The 24,654-nt window shown below is 42.0% G+C and overlaps 1 protein-coding gene across 3 annotated transcripts in view; it reads right to left on the bottom strand.

Moving 5' to 3' along the window:
• The window catches only part of TRPC1 (transient receptor potential cation channel subfamily C member 1), a 214,791-nt gene that overhangs the window by 158,076 nt on the left and 32,061 nt on the right, over positions 1–24,654 (bottom strand). For 2 of the 3 annotated variants that reach the window (XM_073625879.1, XM_073625876.1), the window contains exons 3-7: positions 23,677–23,763; positions 22,622–22,723; positions 14,361–14,563; positions 11,453–11,584; positions 8,160–8,355 (exon numbers count right to left, since the gene is read on the bottom strand). In XM_073625879.1, coding sequence (XP_073481980.1) covers positions 8,160–8,355; positions 11,453–11,584; positions 14,361–14,563; positions 22,622–22,723; positions 23,677–23,763 — 720 coding nt within the window. The remainder of the gene's footprint in view (positions 1–8,159; positions 8,356–11,452; positions 11,585–14,360; positions 14,564–22,621; positions 22,724–23,676; positions 23,764–24,654) is intronic. The other variant, XM_073625877.1, reaches the window with a different exon arrangement.

The following is a 24,654-nucleotide window of genomic DNA, read 5'->3' as shown; positions in this document are numbered from 1 at the left end:
TTAATTTTAATGCAACGCAAGTTAATACGTGATACAATGTGCATTAACACAAGACACAAAAACAGGAAAGTGTCAATAGACCCTAAATTCTTATTTAACAAAACTGGTCAACAAATGCAAATTATCAACCAGCTATACTGTGGTGCAATTGTGTGAACAGGTCTTTACTACATGCTACTTGTGCAATCTACTTCCTTGAAACTGTTCATTCTATCTATTTAGTGATCAATTTCTACTTCTAGCAATTAATCACTAGTTATTTTAGTAGTAAAATTGAGCCGTTATAGCTGAGCTCTACAGTCTTTTACACACTAATGCCCCGTACACACAGTCGGATTTTCCATCAACAAATGTTGAGCCTGTTGTCGGAAATTCCGACCGTGCGTAGGCGATAGCTTTGATCAAGCGATTCAACAGTATTTTTCTTTCCGTGTAACTATGATATTGTATCTGTTTACTTTAGATGCTTTGGGTAATCCTCCAGAAGAAGCAACAGTTGTCGCGAAACTAGTCGAGGACCTGCTTCTACCCGCATCACTCTGCTCCCGCCTACCCGATGGGTTTTAGAATATACAATTGTTATAGTGTTATTCCTTATAATAATTTTGTCACACTCTTTTATGTCTATTTTATATTTTATATATTGCTAATAAATGTATACTTTTTAAAATTACCTTATGTGTTTCCTACTCACTGGGTACCGAGTCCATTTTCAACACTGGTGTTACTGGGCAATAATAATGGAGTAGCCTAGTTAACTCGCCTTCTCCCTCATTGTGTGTAGGCTCCATCGGACATTTTCCGTCGGAATTTCAATCACACAAAATTTGAAATCTGGTTCTCAAATTTTCCGACAACAAAACCTGTTGTCGTAAATTCCGATCGTGTGTACACAATTCCGACGCACAAAGTTCAACGCATGCTCGGAATCAAGCAGAAGAGCCGCACTGGCTATTGAACTTCATTTTTCTTGGCTCGTCTTACGTCATCGCGTTCTTGACGTTCAGAATTTCTGACTAGATTTGTGTGAGCTTGTGTATGCAAGACAAGTTTGAGCCAACATCCGTCGGAAAAAAACATGGATTTTGTTGTCGGAATTTCCGATCATGTGTACACGGCATAATAGTTTTTTTTCGTTCAACCCAGCGGGTTAATCGAAAAAAAACTGACAGCTCCGGTCAGCCACTGACTTGGAGTGCTGATCGTAAGCCGATCGGCTGCTAGTTCTCCAGCATGTTCCTCTGACAAAAGCTGGCCAAACGCCCAGCTTCAGTTGGAACAATTGCCATACACACGAGCCGAATGTCAGACGTTTTTTATTACACCAGCCGATGTCTCCCTGACATTCGGCCCGTGTGTATTAGGGTCAGGTTTGGCTTTATTGAAAACAACAGAGTTTTTAAAATATTAACTGAGCCAAAGCAGTCATTCATTGAAGTCTGTGGTAGGAGAATTTTTGGGCAGTCATGAAGGGCTTTTCCCTCTGAAAATGTCGTTGTCTGGCTGATCTAAAATGTCAACACTTCCCTAGACACTGACACAAAGAAATCATATAAATCAGGAGTTCTGACTGCAGTTTGACTTTATTTGCTACATGCTTAATCCAGATCAGTTAGGGCTGACACCATTTCTTGCAGTCCACTAAAGGCCGTGTGTTGTCAGCCTACAAGAGGAAACTGGAAGCTAAGTGCATTTCTTGCAAAGTCAATAAGTATTTTTGTGTACTTGAAGGGCCTTCAAAGGGATAAAACATGGTGCAATGTGCATGTATTGCAGAGATATACTGCATATGTTTTTTTTCCTGACATATACCATACCTCCCAACTTTTTGAGATAGGAATGAGGGACACCTATCAGCAAATGCATGCAGGCATAGGAAACACACCCTGCCATGCCCCCTTAAAGGAGAATTGTACAAAAAAAAAACAAGATTGGATTAAACCCACAAGTGCTTTTTTACCACTACTATTCCTTTATATTGGCTTTTGGGATTTACAAATGCAGCAATTTTGAAATCAGATGAAAGGTTTAGTGCTGGAAAACACTTTTTGATAGATAGAAAGTCCATTTTAAAAACATCTATATAGATCAGCCCAAAATGAGGGACAAATGAGGAGGAATGAGGGACAGAGGAACATTGCTCCAAATCAGGGACAGTCCCTCGAAATCAGGGACAGTTGGGAGCTATGCATACACTTTAACCACTTACCAACCGGCCCATAGCCGAATGACGGCTACAGGGCAGTTTGATAACTCTGGGAGGGTGTACTATGATGTCCTCCCAGAATCCAACTCTCGCGTGCCCCCTGGGGCACACACCCGAGAACATCTGTGACTGCCGGGTCCAGAGGACCCAGAGCACCACGGATCACGGTAAACGGCCGCTGATAGTGGCCGATTACCACGTGATCGCTCCGTCAAATGATGGAGTGATCACTTGTAAACAAACTGGCCTCATGTCCGGTTCCTCTCTCTCCTCCCTGTACCTATTGGTACAGTGCGAAGAGAGAGATCGGTGGCAGCAGCGCTGTGGGCTGGATGTGTAGTGCCCACAGTGCTGATATGTGCCCATTCCAGTCATCCATACCCAGCCATCCATACCCATCCATGCTCAGCATACCCGTCCATACTCAGCATACTCATCCATCCATCCATACTCAGCATACTTATCCATCCATCCATGCTCACCCATCCATACTCAGCATACTCATCCATCCATCCATGCTCACCCATCCATACTCAGCATACTCATCCATCCATCCATGCTCACCCATCCATACTCAGCATACTCATCCATCCATACTCAGCATACTGATCCATCCATCCATGCTCACCCATCCATACTCAGCATACTCATCCATCCATACTCAGCATACTCATCCATCCATCCATGCTCAGCCATCCATACTCAGCATACACAAGGGGAAAGGCGCCTCTGGGTGCAGATAAAAAACAATTTATTAAAATCTAATGTGCAAACAACTCACATTTTCGTAGTAAACAAAAGGCATGTAGTAGAGTGAGAAGGTTAATCCACCATACTCAGCATACCCATCCATACTCAGCATACTCATCCATCCATCCATGCTCAGCTATCCATACTCAGCATACCTATCCATACTCAGCATACTTATCCATCCATCCATGCTCACCCATCCATACTCAGCAATACTCAGCCATCCATGCTCAGCATACCCACCCATACTCAGCATACTCATCCATCCATCCTTATCCATACTCAGCATACTCACCCATCCATCCATGCTCACCCATCCATACTCACCCATCCATACTCATCCATACTTAGCATACTCATCCATCCATGCTCAGCCATCCATACTGAGGATACTCATACATCCATCCATGCTCCCCTATCCATACTCAGCATACTCAGCCATCCATGCTCAGCATACCTACCCATACTCAGCATACTCATCCATCCATCCATGCTCACCCATCCATACTCACCCATCCATACGCATCCATACTCAGCATACTCATCCATCCATGCTCAGGCATCCATACTGAGCATACTCATCCATACTCAGCATACTCATCCATCCATCCATGCTCAGCCATCCATACTCAGCATACTCATCCATCCATCCATGCTCAGCCATCCATACTCAGCATACTCATCCATTCATCCATGCTCAGCCATCCATACTCAGCATACTTATCCATCCATCCATGCTCAGCCATCCATAGTCAGCATACTCATCCATCCATCAATGCTCAGCCATCCATCCATCCTCAGCAATACTCATCCTTTCATCCATGCTCAGCCATCCCATCCACCCCCAACCATAATTAGCCATACCCATCCATACTCAGCCATACCCAGCAATACCCAGCAATACTCAGCCATACCCAGCCATACCCAGCCATACTCAGCCGTACCCAACCATACTCAGCCATACCCAGCCATACTCAGCCATACCCAGCAATACTCAGCCGTACTCAGCCGTACTCAGTCATACCTAGCCATACTTAGCCGTACCCAGCCGTCCCATCTATACTCAGCCATACCCATCCGTACTCAGCCGTACCCGACCATACTCAGCCATACTCATTCATGCTCAGCCATCCCCATCCACGGCTCATCCATCCCCATTCATGCTCATCCATGCCACATCAGTTATCCATGGCACATCCATGCCACTACAGTGCCCCACAAAAGTGTAATAGGTAGTCAAATTAGATTTGAAATTTACGTCCCTAGAATGCTGTGCAATGTTTCTGTGTTCATGCTCCCTGCATGTTGGTCCTCTGTATGTGGCCATGCTGTGGAAAAGTCTCCCACATGTGGTATGGCCGTACTCAGGGGGAGTAGGAGAATCTATTTTGGGGTGTAATTTTTGGTATGTACTTGCTATGTGTTAGAAACATTGTGTAAATGGACAACGTTGTGTAAAAAAAAATGCATTTTCATTTTCTTTACACATTTTCCAAATACTTGTAGAAAAAAAATGACATGTTCAAAAGACTCGATATGCCTCATAGATTATACATTGGTTTGTTTTCTTTCCAAAATGGGGTCATTTTTGGGGTGTTTCCATTGTCCTGGTTCTCCAGGGCCTTCAAAAGTGTAAGAGGTAGTCAAGAAATTATACGTATAATTTATGCTCCGAGAACTCCTGATGGTGCTCCCTGCATGTTGGGCCTCTGTATGTGACCACGCTGTGTAAAAGTCTCACACACGTGGTATTGCCATACTTAGGAGGAGTAGCAGAATGTGTTTTGGGGTGTAATTTGTGGTATGTATATGCTGTGTGTGAGAAATAACCTGCTAATATAACAATTTTATGAAAAAAAAAGAAAAAAAATCTTGATTTTGCAAAGAATTGTGGGAAAAAATTACAACTTCAAAAAACTCACCATGCCTCTTACTAAATACCTTGGAATGTATACTTTACAAAAAGGGGTCATTTTGGGGGTATTTGTACTTTCCTGGCTTGTTAAGGTCTCAAGAAATGAGATGAGGCTGTCAGTACATCAGGTGTGATCAATTTTCAGAGATTCGCACCATAGCTTGTGGACTCTATAACTTTCACAAAGACCAAATAATATACACTGATTTGGGGTATTTTTACCAAAGATATGTAGCGGTATAAATTTTGGCCAAAATATATGAAGAAAAATGACTAATTTGCAAAATTTTAAAACAGAAATGAAGAAAAATGCATTTTTTTACAGAATTTTCTTTTATAGCACAAAAAATAAAAAACCCAGCGGTGATTAAATACCACCAAAAGAAAGCTCTATTTGTGTGAAAAAAGGACAAAAAATTCATATAGGTACAGTGTTGCGTGAATGAGTAATTGTCATTCAAAATGTGAGAGCACCGAAAGCTGAAAATTGGTCTGCTTAGGAAGAGGGTTTAAGTGTCCAGTGGGTAAGTGGTTAAAGAGGAACTTAATTTGTAATAAAAACATATTTGCCATTCTGAAGCTTCCCTCCAACCACTTTGCATATTATTTTATATATATTGTTATTCTGTACTTGCCAAATATGCTGTAGAAATCTCCCTCCACTGAGTCTGGCTGCATCCATTTTAACTGTGGGCAGCTGAAACTGCTGCCTGTTCACTTGCTGGATTTACACAGACACACAGAGGCACACCTCCAGCTATGCAGCCCTGCAGCTTTCATTAACCCTCTTATGACTCATCCCCCTTCCCTTCTTGGCAAACTCTCATGGGAGTGAGATAGAGAGCTGTGCATGATGTTATAAGCCTAGGCTTTTTATCAGACAAGATCAGGAAGTGGGCTGTATAAGGTATTTACTGGCAGAAAAAAAATGTTTTACTATCCAAAGTTAAAACAACAAAGGCAGAAGATTTAATAGATGGAAAGCTGAAAAAAATGACTGAAGGTCCGCTTTAAGCAAGAACTATATTCAAAATATCTGATATACAGATAGCCACAAGATGGAGCTTTTGTATCTGTATATAAAATGCAGTAACCAAAATATAGAGCATACTAGTACAGAAAAATTTAAAGTTTAAATCAAAAAGTTCTTATAGACATGTTACTTATTCACAGTGCACTTTATTTTTCTTTTAAAATGTAAATGTTTTAAACTCCCCCATGTTATATTTGGTACTTGGATATAATAGATACCCAATCACTAAAATCATATGAGCTTTTACGTAACGTGTTAAAGTAGAGCGACGAGCAAAACTTTTTTTTTCAGTTTGGATAGAGTAAGGTATCTGTCATCTGTGTATTATTTGGGAGATTTCCTTTTACATTCTGTTCCATAGCCAGAATAGGAAGTAAGAGGAAACCCCTCTAAAAGTGAAGGAATCTCTGGTTGTCATCAAATATATTGTCCCCTTTGTAAGATTTCCCCTCTATTACTATTCTGGGGACAACCCACAGACAGCAATACAAACCTGACAGACAAAAACAAACAAAAAAAAGTTTTGCTTTTAGTTATACTTTAACTACTTGAGCTTTGGGAGGTCTTACCCCCGTCATAACCAGGCCATTTTTTGCTATTTAGCACTGAGCTACTTTAACTGGCAATTGTGCGATCATACAACCCTGTTTTTTCCCATAAATAGAGATTTCTTTTGGTGGTATTTGATCAACACTGGGTTTTTTTTTTTTGTTTTATTTGAAAAAAGACCAACAATTTAAAAAAAAACACATTTTTTACTTTCTGATATAAAACATATCCAATAAAAAAAATTTAAAAAAACAAATTTCTTCAGCAATTTAAGCTAAACTGTATTCTGCTACATGTCTTTTGAAGAAAAAAAAATCCCAAAAAGTGTATGTTGATTGGTTTGCAAGTTATAGTGCCTACAAATGATAATTTATGTACTGGAATTTTTTTTTTCTTATACTAGTACTAGTGGCTGTGATCAGCGACTGCGGGCAATTTGATACTAACTGACACTTTTGTGCACTAATATGCACTGTCACTGTACTAATGACACTGGCTGGGAAGGGGTCAACATCTAGGGCGATCAAAGGGTTAACTGTGTGCCTAACAATGCTTACAGTGTGTGTTGTGTGCTGTTTTTACTAAGCAATGTGCCAATTTTTACTAACTGCTTTGCAGTGGGAAAAAAAATGGCACATTGCTGCTGTCTGTAGAGAGCCTGTGTTGTTTACCAATACAGAGCTCTCTTCTGTCATTTCCTCCACCGATCACTGGGTTCCGGTGATAAATCAATGGCTGGGATCTGCTGATCAGTTTGTGCTGTAGTGAATGACAATTCAGCCGGTGTGTCACACGCACGCCCCCTATCCGGAAATGCAAAACATGTACCGGTATATTTACGTGATCCTGTGCAGCCGAGCAGCACTGTAGCAGTAAAGCTTCAAGAGGCGGTTGGCAAGTGGTTAATGTAATTTCATAACTTGTTTTCAATTTTTTTAAATTTGCAGCTTAAAATAAAATAACTGGCGATCCTGCCATGAAGGTCCTTGTTCAGGCACTTCCTGTTAAAGGATGACAACTGAATCCCAGTTATACACCTGAGCTGTCACACTTGGGGGGATTTATTAAACCTGGTGCACATAGAATCTGGTGCAGCTGTGCATAGTAACCAATCAGCTTCTAACTTAAGCTTGTTCAATTAAGCTTTGACAGTAAAACCTGGAAGCTGATTGGTTAATAGGCAGAGTTGCATCAGATATCTATTTGCACCAGTTTTAGTAAATCTCCCCCAATGTCACTAGGGCCCCTACTGGAAACCACAGAAACATTGCACAGGCATGGCTACCAATATCACGATCAGGAAGCCAGCCAAGAACAATGATGGGCAGTTGAAGCTGGAGCAAGTGCATATAGCTAGGAAATGTCTGAAAGTGGATGAAAGAGATCAGGGGAAAGATACAAAAAAAGGTGAAAACAGTGAAACAGTTTAAAAAATAAAAAAAAAGGCTTTTTTTTTTTTTTTTTTTATCATATGCATTACTTTTGCAAATTTAAGGTAGGGTTTAGATCTACTTTAAGAAATTGTTTGCTCTTTTATCAACATCTTATGTTAAAATGAACTGTTTACAATGATTATAACAGCAACAGAGGGGGAATGGAGCACTGACAGGTGCTGCTGTTGGACAGGCATGGGGCAGTGGTGTGGGACAGGGAAGGAGGCAATAAGGTATATCCAGGGGGTAACAAACAAATGATTATAAACCTACCTCTTTCTGGTTGTACTTGATTGCCAGCTTTAGTCGGCTCAGATTCATGCGCTCCTCTAGAAGTCCTCTTTTGTCCAGCGGTTCATCACTAGACTGATGATTTAAGATCACTTCGAGTTCCCGTGAGTTCCTAGCCTGAGCCAGCAAGTCCTTTGCAAAGGTCTTACACTTCTGAGCAAGCTCTTCATAATCATTCCTGAAAAGTACAGCTTAGTATAATAAGATACCTTCTCCTTTTCTTCTTTCTTACAGAAAATTGTGATCAGTGTACGTTCTGTCCCTGTCCATTTCCCCTGCCCTTTTCCTAACCATTCTCTGACAATTTCTATATCTCTTTTTATTCTAACACAAAACAGGCTTGTTCAAAATGACAGTGTAGAAAGTAATGAAGATTTCCAAAATGCACCGAATTATACCAGCCTTTTAGATTTCAGTTTACAGTGCCCAGACCAGTTGAAGGTACTTTGGGGTACTGAACGTAGCACACAATCAATTATTTTACCAAATTAAGGCAAAATATGCAAAACCAACATAAATCGCACAGCGTATCTCAAATGTTGCATGGCATTTAGTTTACTTCTGGTGCTGTTTTTTTTTTTTTAACTTGCACATATGGTTTATGGTCATTATGTATTCAAATGACTAGAATTAAACATGTACACAATTACTTAGAATTGTGTGATTTCTACATGAGCGAACCAATCAATGAGAGTTGAGCAAAACAATCCAAATTCTCTCTGCCTATATTTTGAGCTCATTGGACCCAAAATGTACTTTGTTGGAGAATTGTAGATTTTAACAAAATGGGGTTTTAATGGATTTTGGGAGGGTTGTGGTTTCTGGACAGCCAGCCTTCTGTGTATTTTGCACACAAATTGGGGGTATTGGAGGGGTTATTCTGTACTAGGAGTGTTGGCAGGAAAGCTCTGCAGGAAGAGAGTTGGGATGGTAATTTCTGTCTGTACAACTGGCCTGTGCTACTTACTCCTGAGCCTTGCACCATGCGTGATATGCACTTCTGAGCACTGCACAAAACACACACTACTGAGCACTGCACCCTCTGCAATAAGAATTCCTCAGACCCGTGCCCTGTGCTATACACAATCCTGAGCCGTAAGCCCTGCACAATACGCACTCCTAAGCCATGCACAATACACACTACTGAGCCCTGCGCCCTGTGCAAAATGCACACCTGAGCCCCGTTTCCTGCACAATATGCACTCCTGAGCCCTGCACAATACACACTCCTGAGCACTGTGCCTTGTGCAAAATGCACACCTGAGTCCTGTTTCCTGCACAATATGCACTCCTGAGCTCTGCACCCTGTGGAATATGCATTTCTCAGCCCCGCACTTGTGCAATACACACTCCTGAACCCTGCACCCTGTGTGATACACACTCTTGGACCTTGCACCCTGTGCAATGTGCACTCTTGCGTCCTGAGTGATACGCACACTCCTGAACACTGCACATAATGCACACCTTAGCCCTATTCAATATGCACTCCTGAGCACTGCACAATACGCACTGCTAAACCCTGTATGATATGCACTTCTGAAACCTGCACCATGTGCATGGTGGACTCCTGAACCCTGCGCAATATGCACAATCCTATAGAAAAGCCGGTACCTCAGTATAATCCGCAAAAAGATTTCCTTTATTCATGGGGAACAGTATATGAAATCCACACAGAAGGCCAACACGTTTGGGCCGCTAGGGCTTAGTCATGACTATCCATGAATTGGTTAGCCATGACTAAGGCCATGTGGCCAAAATGCGATGGCCTTCTGTGTGGCTCTCATCTTCTGTTTCCCATGAATGAAGGATATCTATTTGTGGATTGTACCGGGATGCAGGCTTTGGTATAGGATTGTTCATGTGTTGGGCTTACAGCAGCCTTCACCTGGAGCACCGATGCATGCTATTAAGCATATTGTGGAGTGGAGGTAGAAGCACTGTCTGTTTGCCTCATTATGCACTCCTGAGCCCTGGGTCCTAAGGGATATGCACTCATGAGCTCTGTGCTCTATGCATCCCTGAACCATGCACCCTCTGCGATGCACAGTTCTTTGTCCCGACCACAACCAGCATTTGATGTGGCTCCCTGCACGCACCACTTTACTTCTCTCAACTTGAGAACTGGGAAAGGAAGCGGGGAGTTGGCAGGGTCAAATGTGAGTGATTGTACTTATTCTATGAAAAAAAAGCCCTATACATAATAATATCATATAATTTATATGTATATATTATACATTAAAAACAGATAGATTAGTTGGGTGTATAATCTTTTATTACCTTCTCGTTTTCCCCTGATGTGGTTCATCCATTCTGATCATCATCCTATTTATCATTCTACACAATAATAGTATGACGTAAAGAAGAAGACTGGAGGATAAAATACTTTTATGTATTTATGTATGTATTATTTCCCTAGAAGTATAGGATTTGTTTTCTACATTTGGCTATTGTGTTTTGGCAGCTGGGAGGGGGATGTGTACCACAGCAACTTTGCAACAGGAGCCAGAAAAGTACATAGTATGCTGGTTGGCAGTACTCATCCCAGATTTAAAAAGGTCAGCACAAAAAAATGTACATTTTCTTAAAAAGTACAATACAGAGGCTGGCAGTCGTCTTTGTTAGCAATCTGGCAAATGGCCAAAATGAAGGTACTGTGATGACTAGTCTGAGAAGCAGAATACTTTAACTGTATTTGTCGGTATAAAAAAATATTTAAAAAATGTGTCAAAATTTCCAACAAGTACAATAAAATGAAGGCGGGCAGTTTCCATTGGTAATTTGAAACTATAGTAAGTGACTTGTGCAAATCCCACATGCAGAATGCCACTGGCATTGTTACCTAACTCTTATATGATGCTGATTGCTGAAAGCCATTGTTAGCAGAAGCTTTATTATGCAACTCCTTTCCCTCCTCACAACAATGGCTGATGTTCTGTTACATTTCTTTTATGGAAGAGAGCCAGTTCTTTTCACCCCTACTGATTGGCTGCTAGAGAGAGCAGGAACTCACTGTCTTGAATCAGGATGCTAGGGATGATAGGAAGGTTTTCCAGTGTCATAACAAAATTATGTGTGCCACAAATTGACACGCATTGCAAATTCTCAATTTGCAATAAGTCTACAAGTGCGTTGGCTCATGTGTACATGTTTCCAAGCAGCTAATACTACTTTATGTATAGTTCACTGATTATTTTTAAATGTTTGAGGGACTATAGCTTCATTTCACTACAATTCTACAGTGATTTAACAATAACATAGTCTAAGACTTTTCTTACCTAAATTCCACTTCTACAAGACTAAGCTCCTTTAAGTCTGCGCTGAGTTCAAATGCCCGCAATATAGGATCTTCTTCTGTTAGCATAATCAAAGATGGGCTGGCCAAACATCGATAAATATCAAGTCGAAACCTTAAAGAAATCATGCTTGTTTTAGATACAGTTGTATATTATGCATCCTTTTGCCATACCACCACCTTGAAACATCTAAACCCAAAGGCAAAAATTTAATATATTGACACTTATGAGTCCTTACCTGCAGTGGTTGCATTTGTTTTATTTTTTCAGGCTTTTTTCCTTTATTTTCACTTGGTAATCCTGTGTATAATAAACTTCCTGTCCCTGAGTATCTATGTTCACTCCTCCTCTATATCTATGGTGAGAACCATGGTTTCTACCCAGATTGGACTTCAAATATTCAAGATCCTGTCCAGCAGTGTCACCCAAAGTCAGTATAGAAGGGTGCATGGTTAAGGATGGCACTGTATGAATCCAAGAAATAGCCAGCACTCCTTAAACACTATGCATCTAACACCTCTGTTTTGAACCGTGTTTAAGGAGTCCTGGCTATTTTTTTCATTTTGGTCTCTAGATATGTCTGTCCAGATATGTCTGTCCAGATATGTCTAAGACTCTGCATTTCTGGCAAGATCAATAGCCAAAGTGAAAACTAACACAGCCACATCAAATGACCCGTAGGTTGCAATATATTACATTTTTGGTTTTGGGTTTTTATCTTTTTAAACAACACTTCTATTACCTTGGATTAAACCTTCTTTCAAAAGATATTATAAACAGTGTATTTTGGAAAGCAATGTGCACTTTTTTTTACAGATTTTATAGTTGTATTGGTTCAGTCTTTAATTGAAGATGTACCGTATTTTTGACAGGGTTTAGGTAACTTTTCTGGATATTTTATCAATGCTCTATATTATATATTATATTAAAATGTATTCTAAAATAAACTGCCCTTACATATATGTATTTTATTTTATCACTTAAAAAAGCAGCATTGTGCTGTAACCTATAGCAAGCAGGCACTATCCAGAAAACAAATTTGTGTAGGCCACTTTTACCAAATCAGATCAAAAATGAACATCAAAAAGGGTCTGCACATTTTGTCTACTACTGATCCCCATGACAACAAACAGTAGCAAATTAAAGCTGTCCTCAAGTCATGGCCCTTCTCCATCAGTGCAAATTGTTGCCAGATGACTTAGTGAGGCAATCATAATTCATAAATAATGTATTAATGCACAAAGCATTCCCTCCACAGTAGTCTTATAAATGAAATAAATGAAACAAAATATCTTTCCACAGTCATTGGAATAGACTCAAAAACTTTTAACTCTCATCATTTTGTTCTTTCAGAAGCAATATTTTTCCCAGAGCTACTAGCAACATTTTCACCACTATAAGTCATTGCTGAAAACAGATCCCACACACTTCCTTCAATCTATAATACATTGAAAAAAAAAAATGTTCCTTAAATATACATTTTTTTAATCCTCCTTGCAAGCTCTTATGAAAAAAAGAAATGTTAAAACAATCTCATGAAGGCTAAAACATTTTCCACCCTAGACTTAGATGGACATTCAAAACCTGAACAGATCTATGTTAAAATCCTAGCAGATGGCTTCTGAGTGTTATCTATGCCCTCTCCCCTGATTTATCCATCAAGATCAACAGCACAGCTAGCCTTCTCTCTCCTCTTTCCATTGTGCTAGATGTAATTCAAGACCTTGACCTATCCTTTCAGGCCCAAATCCAATCACTGTCCAAATCTTGTCACCTTCACCTCTGTACCGTTTCTAAATGATACCCCTTCATAACCAATGACAACACAAAGGGCCTTATTCACTCCCTGTCTTTCGCTTCAACTATTACAACTCCCTTCTCAGTAGCCTACCCCCCCTTCAGTCAATCATCAATGCTTCCAAACTAATCCACCTTAACATCCGTTTAGTACTCACCACCCCTCTATTCCAATCCCTCCACTGATTTCTGATCATCCGCCAAATAAAAATACTAAAAACAACATACAAAACCATCCACAACTCTTCCCCAATCTACTCCCCTAACCTCATCTCAAAATATCACCAAAACCATTCTCTTCACTCTTCCCAAGACCTCCTGCTGTTTAGCCCCCTCCTCACCTCCGTACCATGCTTACCTCTAGACAGTGTTTCTCAACCCCAGTCCTCAAGGCACCCCAACAGGTCATGTTTTCAGACTTCCCATTATTTTGCACAGGTGATTTGATCAGTTTCACTGCCTTAGTAATTACCACAGTTGTTTCATCTGAGGGAAATCCTGAAAACATGATCTGTTGGGGCTCCTTGAGGACTGGAGTTTCTCTCCTATCCTTTGGAACACTCTACTCTAACTTGTACGGCTGTCTCCTATTCTGTCTGTTATTAGGTAATCCCTGAAAACTCATCTCTTCAAGGAAGTCTATCCCGCCACCACCTAACAACTGATATTTACCTTCCATACAACTCAACCTTACAAAGTAACATACCTTTTGTATTACTTGCCCCACCCTTTTAGATTGTGTGCGCTAATGAGCAGGGCCCTCCTTGCCCTCTTAAACTATGTTGTAACTATATTGTCTTGTTTTATTATTTTGTAAAGCGCTGCACAAACTGTTGTCACTATATAAATCCTGTATAATAATCATATTACATGTTTAGATGACATACTTGCATAGACCTAAACATTTTTACAGGTTTGCTCTCTACTATTACACCCAAGAACACATTACCGTCACATCAACTTTGACATAAATGTCCACATTCAAAAGACTCAGAAAGAACTGTAGATGCTGTTGTGTAGTGTAAGTGTGGTAAGAACTGCTAAAAGGAAACTTTCACATGCTGAACTCCAGCAACTATGTGCCAGTCCTGACCTGGAGTGCCTTAGACTGTCCTTCTTGTTCTTAGCGGTACACAGGGTACACTCACAGCCCACAGCATGAGGTTTTGGGAGGGACACATCTTGTTTCAGAAGCATTGTTAGGATCTCATAGTTGTTTCTGTGAGCAGCTAATATAACAGGGGCCACATCCATAGTAGTAGAATACTCGGGGTTCTGTATACGCTCCATGAGTTTCTAAAATATAAAACAGATAGTAAAAGTATGAAGTATGAGTATGAAGTATTGTGCAGACAACTATAAATGTTTTTTTTTTTTACTTTGTAAGTTGAAAACTAAGATTATTAATAGCACAGCACATTACTGATATACTGAAAATACATTAACTATGCATGATTTACTATTTGTGGGTAAACCCCGGTCACAAATTCTTTTTGATGCTGAAGTTCAGTTTGTTGCCATGGTGATGGACATTATAGCTTGTGTCCAGTGGTGGTTCTCCCAGGGGACAAAATCCTGTCCATTTTTAGACCACTTGGCAGTACACCATGGAGTTACTACACATAGATCATCTTTTACTAAAACAACAGGGACCTGGGGCATGCACTTTTCAATGAACAGAAAGCTGGTTAGATTTTTTTTGTCAAATTCTGTTATTGTAATTTTAGCAAAATTGTACTTACAAAATTAAGCATGTTACACAATAAAAAAGTCTGCCACAAGGCAGGCTAAAAAATTAAAAGTTTGTGACTAGTATAGTACGATCCCCATCCAAGAGTACAGATAAGATGTTTAATAATATACCCCACAATCCAATTTTTTCACTTGTAATTGTCAAGATAAACAGAAAGGAGATGACCCCTCTCAAGTTCTTCCACAGATAAGGAAGTACCAGGATTAAGTAGCAGATGTTATATACTGTACAATGTAGAAGATGACCTACAGGGTTAATACTTAGACCAGTGAGCGTTAAAACAGGACACCCAAAATACAGGGACGACACAATTAACTCTAATCAGAGAAGGTTGATGTGGAGGAGATCAATCCACCCCAAACCTTGTCAAATTTGAGAGGTGCATCCCTATTGGAATAGGTGGCCTTATAAAGGGGTGGAGCCTTGTTCACCAGCAATTTCCAGGCTGTCAATGTTGGCATTGTGGTCTTTATACAAGACAGGATAATCAGCTTTCTTTCAGAAAATAATAGCAAGGTAAGGAGAGTGTGAATGTCATTTGTGGGAGCTAGGAAATCCACCAAGCTCAATAGAAGGGTGTATGGGTATAGTGGTGACTGAGATGATCCAAGTCAGGGCCTCCTTCCAATATAACTGAATAGCTGGGCATTCCCAATAAATGACAAGAAAATGGATATATGTGGATGAGCAACACCAGCAAGAAGAAGATTGATTTCTATATATCCTTGCCAGTTGCTGGCTGTTACCAATCTGGTAAAGGGGGCCTCCTACATATCATCCCAGTCATCTCTATCCAACCCAGGGGCAGCAGTGTCCCATGTGATTAACATGGTTGTACCTGGCTGTACAGAGTACCTATTTCCAGAAATAGTTTGTAAATGATGGAAAGTCATTGGTCAACTGACAGGAAGGTCAGTCAGGGAGGTCAGTCCCAAACTGGGACGCGGAAAGCATGCCGGAATTGTAAGTACCTAAACAGGTGAATATTTGGCAAGTGATATAAGGATTTAAGCTCATCAAAGGTCAACAAAGTCCTAATATGGACTAAGTGTTGGAGCGTTTTAATTCCAAACCTGGTCCACAAGACAGGGTCAGGATAGAAGTAAAAATTAGCCAGATAAGGGTTCTTCCACAGAGTGTGTGGAAAGACAGGGAGAGCTCCTGACCTCCCAACCCATGAGCAACATCCCAGGCTGTGAGGACAGAGCACTTGGAACAGGTCAGCGAATAGGGGGACCTCGGGCCTCTATGCACCAAGGCCTCAAAGGAACCAATGATTGCTGCTTCTAGGGACACTGTAGCAAAAGGGGACTTTAGCCAATAATGAGCAAAAAAACAGTTGTCTGGCAAGGAAATATTTAAAGAAACTGGGTACTGCTAGGCCCCCTTTCCGCCCCCGCCAGGGCTGTTCCAAGATTAACAAAATAAAGGGTTTTTGTCTGCTTTACGTAATATTACTACATGAGCTTCATAAAACGACGGAGGTAGGGTTACCATAGTCAAACAATTAATTTGATTTTCAAAGGCCAAGTTCACCTTGGAAAAAAAAGCCCATGCAATCAATGGGCCCCAGTATATTGAAATGCACTGTGCTTTTTTTTTGCAAATACAGTGTAATGCAATTTGCACACCTGTAGGCCTCTGCTGACAAAATCACAGTGTGCACCCTCCTTCCATATCCCAGCAATGCCGAGCCTCTGGAGAGTGTGTACTGCAAATGCTCCTGGATAAAAGAGTTTGCACTGCATATGGGTCACTTTTGAAAGAGTGCAGCATGCTGCCATGATGCTGAGAAGGAGCATCTAAGCTCTGCAGTGTTCTGAAAACTATTAGGGACAAGCAAAGGTAAACAATATGGGAATACATCGGGCTAGGCTTCATGGATACCAGCTATGGCCTAGAGGTGCACCAATCACATTACACTGTACAATGATACCTTGGTTCACAAACTTAATTCGTAAAACATCTCTGGTCACGAACCGAATTGGCTCACGAACTGAGACAAATTTTCCCATAGGGTTCAATGTAAATCAGGTTTATCCGTTCTGAACTTTTTTTATGTTTTTGAACCACAAAAATATGAAACAAAGTACAGTACAGTACAGTATGAAGAGAGAACACTAACCTTGCTTGAGACTCCATAAGGACATTGGGGAGATCTTGTGAGGCATCCGCAAGGTAAAGTAGAGTGTCGTCGGCATATAGGGCTCCACAAGCGATAGAGGGCAGCCCTGACGAGTACCCCTACCAAAGGGAAAAGCATTGGAGAGAGCGCTGTTTGTGCGAACCCTCGCTGTTGGGCTGGCATAGAGCATCCTCAGCCATGACATGAATTTTGGCCCAAATCCGAACTTCAAACGTACCCCCCACAAGAACTCCCACTCCACTGAGTCGAAGGCCTTTTTAGCGTCAAGTGACGCAACCACCCCCGCTGACTCCAGCTGTGCCCTGTCCATGTGCGTGAAGAGCCTTCTTATGTTGATGTCTGTTCCCCTCCCCGGCATAAATCCCGCTTGGTCTGGATGCACCAGAGCAGTTATAACCGTGTTAAGTTGCATGGCTAACACTTTAGCTAGGAGTTTTGCATCGACATTAATAGGATGGTATGAAGAACACAGGGACGGATCCTTGCTGGGCTTGGGGATCATCACCACCACCGCCTCACTCAGGGAGCTTGGGAGCTCCTCCCGCTTCTGTGCTTCAGATAACATGGCATGCAGTTTGCCCGTCAGTTCTTCAGCATATTGTTTATAAAATTCCACTGGTATGCCATCAGGGCCCGGGGACTTACACGATTGGAGAGTTTTAAAGGGCTTTTAATATTTTGTCTGTGGTTATAGGGGCGTCCAGTGTCTCTCGGTATTTTGCTGTCAGGACCGGGATGTCGATTGGGTCCAGGTAGGAAGTTAATATGTCAGAGGTGAATACAGCCCTAGAGCTGTATAGGCTACTATAGAAGGAGGCAAAGCAGTCGTTTATTTTGTCAGGGGCGTACAGTAGGTCTCCCTGTATACAGGGCACACACATCCCTCCAGCTTGTTTCCGTACCAACCAGGCCAGCAACCTCCCAGACCTCTCCCCTTGTTCAAATATATGTTTGTATTTGTGCTAATAGTAACTTCTGAGTGAGAGAGGTGCAAATTCGCAAAACCTCTCCAGTCAGAGACTGAAGTGTGTTATAATCTCTGGGGTCCCTGGATCTGACAAATTGTTCTTCCTGCAGGTCAGCCTCCCTCTCTGCTCTAACCAAGTCAGCTCTTCTCTCCCTACGGACCTTTGCTATGATAGACTGGTATCTTCCCCTAATATAGGCTTTAAACGCATCCCATACCGTCAGTGCATTAGCCGTTCCAGGGTTGACTCCCCAGTACTCCTGCAGTGCCCCTTGGAAATGTCTATCCACTGCCTCATCAGACACCCAGAACCTAGACAATCTCCACAGGAAATTTTCTGGAGCCAAGGAGAGTTCCAGTGTCAGGAGAAGCGCTTGATCGGATACACCCCTGGGGAGTATCTTGATGTCCACCAACCTAGACAGAGCTAGGCCGTTCAAATATGCTAGATCTAGCCTCGAGAAGGATCTATGAGATGGGGACTGACAGGTATATGCCCTGGAATGAGGATTCCTCCAGCGCCATACATCCGCCAGGCCATACAATTCAGCCCATTCCACAAGACCTGAGTGGGATTATCCGCTTGCGGACATCCTATCCATATTCAGGTTGGGAACCATATTGAAGTCTCCCAATATGACCATATTGTCAATGGCCAGTGCCGCTATTTTAGAGGTGATCTGGTGTAAAAGGGACAATATATCAGGCTCTCGGTTGTCGCTCACGGGGCAGCGAGTCTAGCCATGCAGATGCCTCACTGGGGGAGGTGAAGAAGCGAACCGTCTCTCCATCTTGGACCCCCAGGCGAGCCGGAAATAGGACACTATATCGAATGTTGCGTGTAATCATTGCAGCCTTCATGTGATCAAACGATTTCTGCAGTTTTTGCATTTCTACCGAGTAATCGGGAAATATCATTAATTTGTTGTTTTGGTGTCTCAATTCCCTCACTGATCTGGATGCACGGAGGATCTCATCCCTGTCCCAAAAGTTAAGGAGCCTTAGAATGAATGTTTGGGGGGGCACCCGGGGGGCCAGGCTTAAGCGGGAAACTGTGTGCCCGTTCCACTGCATTGTGAGGAGACAGGCGGGCATCAGGTAAAGGTTACGTAGCATGTCCATGTCTTCTACATAGCCCATGGGATTGTTGCCCTGTATGCCCTCCGCCATGCCGACTATGCGCAGGTTGTTGCGTCTGTTTCTATTCTCTGCATCTTCTGCTCTATACTCCAGGGCTTTAACCTTAGTCTGAAGTGTGTGAAGGGCTGCACTGTGTTCAGCAACCGTGTCCTCTGTGTTACTGACCCTCTGCTCTGTTTTTGCTACCCTGGATCTGAGCTTGTCCATATCCTGTCTCAGGAGGCCTACGTCCATCTGCACAGCTTCTATCTTAGCAGTAAGTGTGGATTGTAACGTGACTATGGTTGCCATGACCTCTGCTAGCCAGGCGAGCCTTGCTTCCTTGGCTGACATTGGGCCTGTCTGTGATGCCCTGTGCATGCTGCGGGTGACCCGGGGGTCTGTTGGGGGGTCTGGTGGTGGATGGGGGATCTCTGAGGGGGAAGGGAATTTGTATTTTTTCCCCTTACCGGCCGTTGCACCCGACTGGCTGCGCCTCATCCAGGTTGTTCTGTGACCACTCTGAAGGCTTGTTGCTGCCCAGGGTCCGTGAGCTGTGCCTCGTGGGGGGGAGATCGGGACATGTGGAGCTGTGGTGGCTGCGGCTGTTGAGGAGCCTGAGCGGAGTCTGCTGTGTGGTGTCCCAGGTCTGCTGGTTCCAGGGCTCTCTATCTGGTGTGCAGGCAGGGAACGCAGTGCCACTGAGTGCCGAATGCCTGTCAGCCTTTCAGGTTCTGTGAGGAGGAGGTCCGGTCGGATGGGGCAGAGGTGTCTGGCCGCCGTTTAGACCCTGAGTGGTGTACTCCGGATTTCCTTCCAAGCCTTCAGTGCACTGTAAGCCCCGCACCACAGGCCGGGCTTGAGCCTCCGGATTCCTCGTGTGTGCTGGATCCGGCGCCTCGTGGAGCGGGCCAGGCAGGAGGAGAAGGGGATGATACCAGCCATCCCAGAGCAAGTTCAGGCCTGCCGCCGGTTTCCCCAAACCATCCGTGCTTTGGGCTACCTCCGGCAGCAGTTTAATAGGGGATTCTGGTGTTGATGGGTCGGATGGCTGCTCAGGGTCCGGCGGAGCTCAGAAGAAAGTGTCCGCTCACAGCGCCATCTTGGACATGCCCCCCAGTGAGATTAAAGAGCGCCTTTTGTGTACAGCTTCTTGAAATTGCAGATCACTTGCTGGTCCATGGGCTACAGAAGAGGTGTCGTGTTGGGGCGGGACTTGACCTTTATGAAGTCATATATCATCCACTAATGCTGGAGGGTGTGCCAGGGCATTGTCCATCAGAAGAAGGCACCTTTCAGGCAGTTGGTTGTCAGAAAGATATTCTCTTACGGTGGATGCAAACACCTTGTGCAGCCATTTCATGAACAATTGCCTTGTGACCCAAGCTTTCACATTGGCCCTCCACATGACAGGTAGTCTGGCCTTGTTCACATTCTATTCCCTGAATGCACGAGCTGTCTGGGAATGGTACACCAGTAGTGGCTAAATTTTCAGATCGGTGCTTGTGTTCGCACACAGCAAAAAGGTCAATCTGTCCTTCATGGGCTTGTGCCCCGGCATGTGCTTTTTCCTCCTGCGTGATATAGGTTTTTTTTGGCATCTTTTTTCCAGAAGAGCCGTGTTTCATCACAGTTAAACACTTATTGAGCGACATATCCTTCTGTTTTCATGAATTTCGCAAGTTTTTTCTTGTAGGCTTCTGCACTGCCTTGTCAGAACTGGAAGCCTCACTATGTCTTGTCACATTTTGGATGCCACTTCTCTTCCGGAATTTTTCAAACCACGCTATCACCTGCCAGCTGTTTCTCATTCAACCACACTAACAAAAGTTTTTCCACCTTTTCCAGCACTTGCGTCCTCTGCTTGGTTAACACCGTTACTCCTTTTGCCACATCAGCTACTTAGATGGCAGCTTTCATCTGCAAAATAGTCGAGATTGTCGACTTCGCCATCTTGTACTCTGTGGCCAGATCAGTCACACAAATACCACAGTCATGCTTTTCTATAATTTCCTCCTTCGAGCTGAAGGAGGCGTGGTATTCGTGTGACTGATCTGGCCTCGGAGTACAAGATGGCGAAGTCGACAATGGTTATTTTCTTACAATTCCTTCTCTAAACAGTCTTGTCACCTTTATTTCATTACCGCTCTGCACTTTCTTTTTACCACTATGCTTGCTTTGCACATTCTTATCACCTGCATTTCTGCTCTGCACATTCTTGTCACCTGCATTTCTGTTCTGCACATTCTTGTCACCTGCATTTCCAGTCTGCACATTCTTGTCACCTGCATTTCCGCTCTGCACATTCTTGTCACCTGCATTTCCGCTCTGCCCATTCTTGTCACCTGCATTAACACTCTGCACTTTCTTGTCACCTTCATTACCGCTCTACACTTTCTTGTCACCTTCATTATCGCTCTGCACATTCGTGTAACCTGCATTACCGCTCTGCACATTCTTGTCACCTTTATTACCGCTCTGTACTTTCTTCTTACCACCATGCTTGCTCTGAAGAGTCTTATCACCTTCATTACTGCTCTGCACTTTCTTGTCACCTTCATTACCGCTCTGCACATTCTTGTCACCTGCATTACCACTCTGCACATTCCTATCATCTTCATTACCGCTCTGCACATTCTTCTTAACACCATGCTTGCTCTGAATTTTCTTTGGAGCCCTATTGGATGTCCGGTACAGTATAGTACAGTATGTGATAAGAAGCACACAGAAAAGCTTTACAGCAAGTGTGCACAGAGTTGTACAGTACAGTACTGTACAGTATTTGCTAAAAAACACAACAAAAACTTTTCAACACTTCTCAACACTGTAAGTGTCTTCAGAGTACACTTTCAGTGTCTCTGTGACCCCAATCTCACCTACAGGAAGTCATGACCACGTGTCAGAGCAGAAAAGAGGACCGCGGCTCGTGTTCCTGAACCAAAGCAAATTTTTGTGAACTCTTCTGTTCGCGAACTTTGTTGTTCATGAACAGAAGCGTTCGTAAACCGAGGTATCATTGTATTTTGCAAAAAGGTATAGTGCTTCCTATTATGCTGGGGCCATTTGTCTACATACGGTGGACTCTGCCTTAAAGTAAGATTTTGCTGATAAAGCTATACTTCCTTACATAATTATGCAGCTGAACACTTAAGGAAATATTTCATAGCTCATTGCTTTGGGATAAAATGTTGTAAGTTTATTAATTACCAACGTACTAAAATTTGTTTTATAGAATTAAGCAGGTGTGACCCTCGGTAAAGGTCACATGAGCCCTTGAAGACCATTTAATGTAGCTCACTGTTTTGTTTGTGTTTGGCATGCCTTCTTTAAGAGAACTTGGAGTACAGGAATACAATAACTGGTTCTTACCACAATAGTCGGTCTTGTAGACCATTTTGGACGATGATTGAGTAAGATGTCCACGGCTCCTACCACTTCAGAGTCAATTGCCACCAGCAGTGCATCTGTGGACTGAACAGTTGTGTTAATGTTTATAGCCACCAGCAAAGGGCAGAGATTAGAGACAATAAATTAACCAGACTCATGCCTATAAACTATATAACATTATTAGTTTAAAGGGTATCTACAAAAAAATGTAAAATCCTATTTTGACTGGGTTCTAAATATGCACACTACTTTTATAAGCAGTAGCAAGACTTCATGCTATTTTTTGGGTTTATAGGCTGAAGTTTGACTATGGAATTGCAAAAGTTATCATAGAAAAACACTGCAATTTATGATGCAATGCCAATATCACCAGCAGGTTGTGCAGGAAATGTTACTTCCGACTTTAGGTAAAACATAGGTGTTGGGTGAGGAAGGAACCCTACAAAGAAGGTCTGTTTCTAGTTTACCTGCACATTTCTTATAATCATTGTTATTATTCAACCAAATTATTAAGATTGTTAATATTATATTAAGAGCTTAGCCTTTTCACGATTTTCTCAAAAATGCTGATGATAGTTTTCATGCTTCCCAATATTTGCTGTTGACCTAGCCACTTGTCATTTACTAGCTACATAGATAAATACGTGAACAGTAGCCTACATCAATTAGTTCTAGATTATTCTTTTTTTTCCACTCTCATGTAAAAGCTAAAATGAGATCAGTTATTAATCGCCTAAGAACTTTTAAATGTTTCCTACAGTACAGCGTGAAACTCTTTCAAGCTTTTTGCCATAAAGGGTAATGCAACATTTGATTTGCAGTCCTGTTGAAATGATTTATAATATGCAGCAAATGTTATTCTAAAGTGAGTTTTAACAATTTTATTTTTGCTTGAATAAAGTGTGAGCCTCTTGCAGAAAACTTAAATTCATGTAGACAGTCCTGCCTACCTTGTAGAACCGAAATAAAAAAGATTGGGACCGACAGCAAAGGCTGGCCCTAAATGCAAGTAGAATGAACAGCCATCTATAACTTACCAAACAGCCCTGACGCTTGAACTCTAGAGCCCTGACATCGTCAGGACTCAGTATAGGAGAAGCCCTGCAAGCCCCAGAATGGTGGCACTTGTGGAAAGAGAAGACAATGGTGAATGATGAACAGAGAGCGTAAGCCACAATGAGGAATAGAACAGAAAAACAACAGAATATGACATTGAAATGACTTTCACAAGCCTCTATGAATGTGGATGATGTATGAATATTATATACTTTAACTCGAAACGTTTGAAACCCATGTCAGGTCTTTATTTCTGACTTTGTCTCCACCGGCGACCAATGTCAAAGAGACAGAAATTTAGAGATAACCCAAACATTATACAGTTGTCAGTGAAATAGGAACAGACAGAAAATCTTCAACTATGGATATGTGACTTGTTGACAGTCACCAAAGGTAAGGCTTCCCCTCACCTTGGACAGATTTTATTTTACTGTTGTTACATTAATTTACTGTTGCAGGGACCCAGACACATGTTGGAGTTCCACTTTTGGTTTTGAAGTTAGGTAGAGCATTAAGCCCGGTTTTTGCTGTTTAGTTGTAGGTCATAGTTATATACAGTACCTTGAAAAGCTATTCATACCCCTTGAAATTTTCCACATTTTGTCATGTTACAACCAAATACGTAAATGTATTTTATTGGGATTTTATGTGATAGACCAACACAAAGTGGCACATAATTGTGAAGTGGAAGTAAAATGATAAATGGTTTTCTAAATATTTCTAAATATTTTACAAATAAATATCTGAAAAGTGTTGCGTGCATTTGTATTCAGCCCCCTTTACTCTGATACCCATAACTAAAATCTAGTGGAACTAATTGCCTTCAGAAGTCCCCTAATTAGTAAATAGACTCCACCTGTGTGTAATTTAATCTCAGTATAAATACAGATGTTCTGTGAAGCCCTCAGAGGTTTGTTAGAGAACCTTAGTGAACAAACAGCATCATGAAGGCAAAGGAA

Source organism: Aquarana catesbeiana, linkage group LG04, assembly GCF_042186555.1.
Source record: "Aquarana catesbeiana isolate 2022-GZ linkage group LG04, ASM4218655v1, whole genome shotgun sequence".
Lineage (NCBI taxonomy): Eukaryota > Metazoa > Chordata > Amphibia > Anura > Ranidae > Aquarana > Aquarana catesbeiana.
The sequence above is the reverse complement of the archived record's forward strand: the minus strand, read 5'-3'. Positions and strand labels throughout refer to the sequence as shown.